Below are 9,488 nucleotides of genomic sequence, written 5' to 3' on the forward strand. Positions count from 1 at the left end.
CAAGCCCAACATATATAAGGGTTCATTTAATGAACCCATGTAGCAACAACACAATTAAATACACACACACTCAGCAACAAAGAAAAGGAGGAAGAAGAAGAAGAAGTACTATTCACCATCTTCTTCCCAAGCTCATATCTTGAGCTATAGAGCTCTGATTGCCGCACCGTTTGCGGCTACGCGTTCCTTGTGAAGAGCTCTACAAGACCCATACAAAAAACTGGTAAGGAGAGCTCGAATCTCTTTCAGTTTTTCTCTTCAAAAATTTGGGTTTTTAGGGCTTTTGATTAAGTAGATTTTTTTATTTTGGGTGTTTAGGTTCACTCTAATCCTTGCTTAGCATTGGATTTTGGCACCCATAGCTATTGGCAAAGGTAAGAGGCATTAAACTCTTGTGAAATTTTATTTATGATAAGCCCTAGGTTGATTTGTGATGGTTTATGCATATATAGTTTGATTATTGTGGGTTTGGGAACTATTGAAACTTGTTGGTGCTTGTTGGAGTTACATTGGAAGCTTGGATTGTGTTGGAAGGCTTGTTGGTGATTATTGTGGGCTCAATTTTGAGTTTTGGCATATTGGGAATCAGCCAAGGTATTATTTCGATTTCCTCTATGTAGTATATAATATTTATGGACACTTAGGCTAGTGACCCCTAGGATAGGTTTGGAAATTTATATGTTGTTGATGATTGTTTGGGTTGATGATGTATAATGAATTGATGTTGTTGTTGTGGTTAAATGATGAAGTTGAGATATGATGGATTTGGATGAATAAACATTGTTGATTATTAATATGAATCATGGTTGTGTTGATGATGAGAATTGATAGTGATGTAATGATGATTGGTGGATATGTGATAGATGTGATATTGAGATTGAGAATAATATGTGGAGAAAAATGTGGTAAGATTGGTGTAATATGACACAAAGGGTTGATTTTGATGAAAAATGGGAGTTTGGTATTGTTTTGGTTGGATGTGGTTTGAGGATTTTGGAAAATTTGGTAAAGTGTGATTTTTGGTAAAAGTTGGTTTTTGGTGAACTTTATCTGATCATAACTTTTGCCTCAGTTTTTAAAATTAGTTGAAATTTATTGGAGATTAAAGCTTATTGAAAACCCTTCAAATTGATATAAAGTTTATAAAATTTTGGTTTTTGTAGAGGAAGTTATGATCATTCAAAGATTGGTGTAAAAATATGAAATTCTGTTAAGTCAGAGAATTTTATGATTTCTGGTATGTGCGCATGCACAGCCTTGTGCGCACGCACAACCCTGCAAAAATTTTAACCTGTGCGCACGCACAGATCTGTGTGTCCGCACACGCAAGGGAAGGCTCCCTGGTTGCAGCGCTAGCACAGCTTGTGTGCGCGCACACCAATGAGAAATTGCAACATGTGCATGCGCACAGCTCTGTGTGCACGCACACGTTGGGAAGGTCAGTCTGTTGGGGGCGCTAGCACAGCTTGTGTGAGTTAACAGACTTGTGAGTTTTCGTACCTGTGCGTATTCACACCCCTGTGCGTATGCACACTTTTAAAAATCTTCCTGGGTGTGTGCGCGCACACCCCTGTGCGGACGCACACGCCCTGTTTCTCAAATTTTAACTTGTTTTCAACTATTTCACCTTCCCAATAAGATTGTAAGCTTCTATAACACCATTTTGAGACTTTGGAGCTTAATTTTAAGTATGAGAACATGGGAAATAATCTAAGGGTTTTAGTTGATGATTTTTATGAAAAATTAGAAAACGGAGGATTAGGTCTCGGGTGTACTGAGGATGGTATGATGGTATGTGAAGGGTGATTGATATATGAGATGAGAAATGAGGAACTATTGAGTTTGGAACTTAAATGTGAATTTAAAGTGGTTGAGATGAGTCGAGGACTCTGAATGAGATTATGGATCCATGTATACTGAAAATGTTTTTTGAAAAAAACACTAAAGTACTGATTTGTACTGAGATTAAGACACGCTATGCGCCCGGCAGGGACGGTGGTTAATCCCGCCTGTCGAGGTAGCGGCGGCGGTATAAGGACGGTGGTTAATCCCGCTTACGTTGAGATGTGAGGTCTGAGGCAAGAGTATCCCGCTCGCATCCCTTCGGATCAATAGAGCGTGCAGACGCAAAACCCTGGACATTGATCCGAGCACTATATCTCGGGGGTTTCCATTGATGATTTCGAAGGGCGACATCTCCATGGAGATGTGTCGGGTTGGTAGTTGAACCGACAATGTGATATCACAGCCAATAGGACAGGCGTTCATCATATGCATTTTCTATCTGTTTGTATGCTTTGACTACTTGTAATGGTTTGCCTATTTGCTATTTGAATTATCTGCCTTATATGCCAATAATTGTGTTTTACTTGCATTGTAATTAATTGTGATTTCTATTGGGATTGAGGAGGTTCAGAAGGCGGTAGCGATGGGATCGCATGGAGGATAGGTTGGTGAAGGCTGTGGGACAGCAGTGTTTGGTTAGAGTAGAAATCCCCTAAGATAGAGTACCCTGTTCCTTTATGTTAATCTTTATATAATTATGCTTATTTGTTTTAGTATGCCTTAAGATTGAATTCTTGTGATGGATATGAAGTCTAGGATTGCCTTTGGCGTCCCGGGGTCTTATATCCTACATCACTGGGCACTGTTACCATACTAAGAACTCCCGGTTCTCATACCATATTTCTGTTGTGTTTTTCAGATGCAGGTCGCAACCCACCTCGGTGAGTTGCTTGGATGGTGACAGAAGCGAAGGATCATGATATCTTTTTGGAGTCTTTTGTTTATTTTGTTTATACATTTCTCACTTTTGTATTTTGTTTTGCCTAGAGGCATGTATTGATAGAACAAAACTTGTATAAGCTATTTTTACTGTCTGATTCATGTATGGTCTGTATATGGCTAGCCGGCTTAAACTCCACGAGCCGTGGCTAGATTCTTATGATATTTTACTATTATATTTTGATATATCTTAGTTGTATCTTGTGTTGTAAGTTAGAAGCTTCGTTAGTACGTTTGCGCTTTTTAAATCCTGTTTTTGAGTTATATCCTTCATCGGGCTTCTAGATTATATTATTCTTTCTATATATTATATGTATGAGCTTTAGAACTGTCGTAACCTTTTATTAACCTTTGCTTTACGACGCGAGGTAAGGCTTAGGCTAATTAGGGTGTTACAGAGCTTTTTCTTCTCCGACGCCTGAGAAAACCCGCCGTCCTCTGCCTGAGAGCAGAGCTGCTGCTGCTTTTCTTCTTCTTCTTCTTCTTCTTCTTCTTCTTCTTCTTCTTCTTCTCCTCCTCCTCCTCCGCCGAGCCCGCCGCCGCGCCATCCTCTCTCTCGCTCTCTCACTCTATCACATTGTTATTTGTGAATCTGCATGTAAGTTCTTCTTCTTCCACAGATTCATCGTTGCAACGTCTTTATCGATCACCGTCGCTGTGAGCCCGTTGCTAGAGCACGTTGCCATAGTAGCTTCTTGTAAGTTCCTCTCTGTCTCTCTCTGATTATTATATTTAGTTTTCAATTTTTTTGTTCATCTTATTTTAGATTGAAATTTGAAATTTGTTCATCTTATTTTAGATTGAAAATTTGCACAGAGAAACCAATAAAGATGTGAAATATCTCAAAATGATCCATATAAGTGAATCCAACATATGGACTCTTAGGTTTTCGCAAGGCTTTTGTTTTTCTTTTCTCGTTTTTTAGGTTTTGAAATTGATTTCACGTTTTTTTTACTCAAACTTTTCGCAAGTTGAAAAATGAATTACTTTTCTTCTTTATAGACAAAGAAAACTTGTTAAAATGTTTTTTTTTACTCTTCACAAGTTGTAAATGCAAGATTTATAGATTGAAAAGAAAGAATGAGTTTTTCATAAGCTACTAAATGCATATAAAAATATATTTTTCAAAATAAAAAATTGAGTTATTAAAAGGAAAAAAAACTATCATTTAAAACCATAGAATTCACTATAAAATTGTTTATTATCTCAGCATAAGTGATCTCAGAAGTTATTTTAATCTACCAATAAAAAACCACTTAAACTATGATGCTAACATACATATTCCAATGTAAACAAATCCAAAGACTTGATAATTTTCAATGTCCCTCACGGGAATGGATGTGACTTGAAGACAAAGACAATGTGCATTGTATATTCTTCTTCTGCGGACACCATCTCACTAAAATGTCTCAAGAATGTGTTGATAATAAATTACACAAAATCTACCATTCAAGTGTATAAGTGTGACACACTAGCTTCTCTTGAAGATGACGAGTGACAAAGCACAATTTCAAGTTTGAAACCCAGAGACAGAGTTGAGATTGTGATTGTTGTTTATGGGACAGAATTTGTTATGAAGAAGACATCAGTTTATCTCATATATGGTGAGCCAAATAATGAAGAAATGGAGAACAGCCACGTCAGAGGTAAGAATAATGTTGATGATATGAGAATAGTTGAATACATGAGTCATAAAATCATTTATGAGGACTAATATATGTATCTCGTGATGATGATATGGAAGGAGATATGGATGCTACTGATATGATAGAAGATAAGAATGTTATTACTTTTAGGGTATAAAGGGGTATGATTGATATAAAAACAGTTTTATGAGCCTCCATATATTAGTATAATTTTTTTTGCCTTTTATTTTGTTTCTTCGTTTGATTATAGCACTTTTATTTTAATTATACTGCTGTTGTTATATAGGGCTTTTTGATTTCTAACTGGGAAAGACTTGACCGTCTTTGCCATCCTCATGGATCAAATTATCCCTACTGCATTAAATCTGCTGTCAATGCTGAAATTGACATGGTATAGATCTTCAACAAGTGGAATTTTTTACTAGAACTTTTTGAAATTGTTCATTTATTTAAGATTACATATAGGTAATGGTGGGTTTACAATTTGAACCATTCATTGAAGATTTGACCTTTCTTGTTAAATCGGGGAAAGTACCAATAAGCAGAATTGATGATGCTGTTGAGCAAATTTTGAGAGTGAAGTTTGCCGCTGGTCTTTTTGAATTTCCTTTTAGTGACAGATCTTTGCTAGATATGGTTGGATGCAAGGTAAGAAAATAATCTCTTTGACCCTTTCTAAGTTGATTTTTATTTCATGATTCAAATATCAACATCATTGCAGGTAATTGTGTAAACTATTGCTGCTTAACTATGTCTATATTTAAATAAAGTCAAGTGAGAAATAGTTAGAAAATTAGTTCTAACTCTATTTACCCTCATTGTTTAGCAACATAGAGATCTAGCACGCGAAGCAGTTCGAAAGTCCTTGGTTCTGTTGAAAGATGGAAAAGATATTAGCAAACCCTTTCTTCCATTGGATAGGAAAGCAAAGAGAATCCTTGTTGCTGGGACTCATGCCGATGATCTTGGATTTCAGTGTGGAGGTTGGACCAAAACTTGGTATGGATGTAGTGGGAGGATTACCATTGGTAAGCCATTGATTTCGCTGTTTTTCCGACATATTTTGTTTCCTCTGAAATCTGAGAACCTTTGTTGCCTTTTCAACAATACTAAAGTACTACTTTGCTCATTGCTTCATTAACTAACAAATCTAGAAATTCATTTACTCCATCTATTCCCAAGTTTCAACATTAGTTTTCTAGTAGGGATTGTCCTATACTCATACTTATGATAGCATTTAAGATTCATTTATATTCTATCGGTTGCTCATGAAATGCTCTAGAGTGACAGGTAACTATGTATGGTTGGTTATAGGCTTATAGCCCCGCTTTACATGCCCTATATGGTGCAGATTTATGACAAACTTCTCTTGCAGATTTTCTAATTTTGTAGATCTAAATGCCACAAGAACTTCAAAATGAAGAGGAATCCTCAGAAAGTAAAATGGACCAAGGCGTATAGGCGGGTGCATGGAAAGGATATGACTCAGGTAAATGAAACTTTATATTTCCTTTCTTTTGGCCTACGTGTCTGTGTCGTTCATAATTATGGTTTGAAAGAGCCTCATGACTGTCATATATTGCTTTAGGATTCAACCTTTGAGTTTGAGAGAAAGCGAAACAGGCCAGAGAGATATGACAGGAATCTTGCAGAGAACGTCCTCAAGGTCATTCCAAAGATTGAAAAGATCAGAGTCACCAGGGAGGAGAGGCACCATAAGAATAGGTAATTCATCAGTTCCACTTTTACATGTATGAGGAAGCCTTACAATGCCCTCCCATTTTTTTATTTGCTGACATTTTGTCAAATTTTTAATAGAATGAAGGGCAAGAAAGAAAAAGATATAGAAGGAGGCAGCAAAGGAGTTGGAGCAGGGCATCAGTTTGGTCAAAGCTCCTTTGGCCCTTCAGAAGGACCCATTTCTTACATTACCACAAAAGATCAAAGTCTCTGTTTCCCAATGGCAATCAGAGGACAACAATGCGATGGAGGAGTGATGTCAATGCTGCACTCTGTGTGTGTGTGTGTTTCATTTGTTTGATGTTTGTGACTTGGATTCGAAGTGTCGAACAGCTCGATCAACCAATCGATAGAGTTAGTTCACAAGAACCATTGTTTCCTCTTGGTTTCGATCAATCAACCTGTTATCTAATATTATGTAAATTTTATTTCTATATTTAAAAGTTTGTTTGTATTAATTGATTACTATTTTTTAAATAGAAAAAAATAATTAAAAAATATAGCTATTAAAATCGACGGTAGCGTTGTCGCTTTTTATCGGTATCTAAAAATCGACAAAAACGGCGTCGATTTTATATAATAATAATATCGACGGCAATGTTGTCGATTTTATTTAATCAAATATCGACAAAAATGGCGTTGATTTTATATAATAATATCGACGGCAAGGTTGTCGATTTTAGTAAGTAAGTAAAATTTTCAAACTCATATTATAGACAAAAATAATGTCGATTTTATTAAATTATTATCGACGGCCAGGCAAGCCGTCGATTTTATTCGAATTTTGAAAAATCGACAAGCTTAATAGCGACCACCACCGCCGTCCATTTTGCCGTTGATTTTTAATATTATCGACAGCTTAGCCGTCGATTTTAATGATGTTTTTTGTATTGTTTGCTTATAATATATGATATAGCCTGGTTAGTTTTGCTAATATAGCGAATTAGCGATAGCTGAGATATATGCACTTTACAACAGAGGCGCTGCTTTGCAGCGGTTTTTTCCTCTATTGGCGGTTTTAAACCGCCACAAAATCAAATTTTGGCGGTTTAGTGAACCGTCCTGGTTATTGGCGCGGAAAAATCATTTTGCGACGGTTCTAAACCGCCGCAATATATAAATATTAGGATTTAGTCCATTTTTTACCGGCGGTTACAAACCGCCGCAATATTATCACGGTCTTTTAATTTAAGGCTTTTGCGGCGCTTATAAAACCGCCGCTAATTCCGAATCGTATTAAAAAAAATTGAATTTTCCTTTTAAAAAATGCTAATTTTTTGGGTTTAATTTTAAAGATATATTTTTTGCCCTTTTTTGGATTTTTTAATCTTATAAATCTAAATATTTTAAAGCCATTGAATCTAAACTTGTGGTAAAAACAACAAAATTAACTAGAAAACAAAATAATATATTTATAAAAATATCAATATAGTAAATCTCTTGCTAAGAATTGCATAATCAAATTCAAAAAAATGTTTGCATCAAACCAAAATAAGTCCAATCCTAGGATTCTATTTTTTACTCTGTCCTTCCCGAAATTCATCCCTGCAGCGATGTTTGGCGGCAACTCCTCACTCTGTCGTTGAAATAGATATCTCAGAGCACTCTCATCGGCTACCTCTTTTTCTTCTTTGCTGCTGGCCTGCTGCTTTGAACCTAATAGATTACAAGCATTGCAATCTTAAGACTATAAGTAGAAAAATGAAAGGAAGTAAACTCAGGCACACAAATTATGAAATATAACAATGAAGCATTTTATCAAACATCGGTTGAGCAAAAACATTCTTTTAAATCAATATAAGAATAAAAACAAAAGCAACTTGCAACCATTTCACAACAAATTTCAACCCAAAAATTATTTACCAATAATTAGTAGTAGAAGTGTGGCTCGAATATCAAATGTTGTGCGAGGCAGGTTTCCTCTTCCTTTACTTCCAATCGCAACACCAAATGCAATGTCATCAGTAGCTACTCCAGCCAATTGAATTAGTGGCCAATAGAGCAAGGCAGCAGGAACACGTTCGATTAACTGCATTGCACTTGTGAGACTTGAATTTCTACCATTTTGTACATCATCTCCAAAAGACAGAGCCATAGCTGGAGGAACTCTTAAGCACAATTGAAAAAATAGTATGTCACGCATTTAGGAAATAAAATAGAGGGTTGAGCAAAATAGATATGATATGCCAACAAATACTCAAATGGAAGCCATAAACATCAATAAAAATTCTAAGAGGTCATCCAGATAGACAATATTCAGAATACATCATCAATAAAAAAATAATGGAAAAATTATCCATGAAACTAACTAGAGAATAGCATAAAAAAAATGAAGCTCTTGATATTTTCATGTCTTTCCATCACAAAATAGTTCTATGCACACAAAAATGCTAAATAATCATACTAGTTAACTAATTCAATAAATGTTAGGAGCTAAGTTGACTTTAAAATTTACACTAAGAAATATCTCAAATCAAGGGCCTTCTGCCTTCATAATATTTTCATCCTACAAAGACTAAGCATTACACATGTATGTTATTTCATCACAGCCAAGCTCATATATGCAAATTATGGATTTTACATTTTTAAAAAAAAGCTAACATGTCTAGTGAGACAGACATATATGCACAATATATATGTAATAAGAAAAATCAATTCCCACAGGATGGGCAAAAAAATATATCGTTGTTGAATCCATAAAATGCACTTGTAATGACACCAATAACACTAATTTTCCTTTGGCATTAAACTAAACCAAACAAGTAAATAACCACAAATGCCATCAAATATAAAAAATCCAACAAAGTGAAGCTACGAACTTTCATTGGGACATCAAAATTCAAAGTTTTATAGATGGAAGATTGCTACGTAATCCACTGCCTACCCCAATGCTAGTAGCTTGCTGTCCACTTCACAAGCTTTGGACTTTAGAGATTATAAAACTAAATTGGTAGACCTAGATACACATGAATTCCAACAAATAGAGTGAATAAAAATAAAATATAAAACAAAAAAAACATGACTTCATAACTACAACTTAATGCAATAAAAAATTTCTCACATAAGTTATAATAATATAAATCTTTATCACATTCAGTACACCTGAAGCTAAAACCAAAATTGGAGGCTTCTTTAACAAGCTGAAACTTTAACATATATAAAGCTAGAAATCAAACTCAAACAATGGCATTGGCTGCTGGTGGACGAAATTGTGATTACACTTTGATTATGTAAAATTCATTGCTCTTTCTTTCCCTGGCAATGGCGCCAAAAAACATGTTGCCAATACCATGGTTCACAACTTCGCACAACTAACCA

General features: G+C 35.4%; 1 protein-coding gene across 1 annotated transcript; it reads left to right on the forward strand.

Moving 5' to 3' along the window:
* Positions 803 to 6,462, forward strand: LOC107606824 (beta-glucosidase BoGH3B-like). Its single transcript, XM_016308839.2, has 9 exons — positions 803 to 905; positions 4,350 to 4,430; positions 4,529 to 4,581; positions 4,717 to 4,821; positions 4,896 to 5,078; positions 5,257 to 5,458; positions 5,823 to 5,919; positions 6,019 to 6,155; positions 6,249 to 6,462. Exons 1-7 carry the CDS (start codon positions 803 to 805, stop codon positions 5,849 to 5,851), a joined length of 756 nt encoding a protein of 251 aa, XP_016164325.2. The 3' UTR covers positions 5,852 to 5,919; positions 6,019 to 6,155; positions 6,249 to 6,462.

The sequence above is a fragment of the Arachis ipaensis genome, chromosome B07 (genome assembly GCF_000816755.2).
Source record: "Arachis ipaensis cultivar K30076 chromosome B07, Araip1.1, whole genome shotgun sequence".
In the NCBI taxonomy this organism is placed as follows: domain Eukaryota; kingdom Viridiplantae; phylum Streptophyta; class Magnoliopsida; order Fabales; family Fabaceae; genus Arachis; species Arachis ipaensis.

Coding starts and splice junctions, on each gene's coding strand:
- LOC107606824 (XM_016308839.2), top strand. CDS start 803: ATGGTTGTGTTGATGATGAGAATTGATAGTGATGTAATGATGATTGGT. Junction 5,079..5,256: donor TAGATATGGTTGGATGCAAG/GTAAGAAAATAA, acceptor CTCATTGTTTAG/CAACATAGAGATCTAGCACG. Junction 5,459..5,822: donor TAGTGGGAGGATTACCATTG/GTAAGCCATTGA, acceptor CTAATTTTGTAG/ATCTAAATGCCACAAGAACT.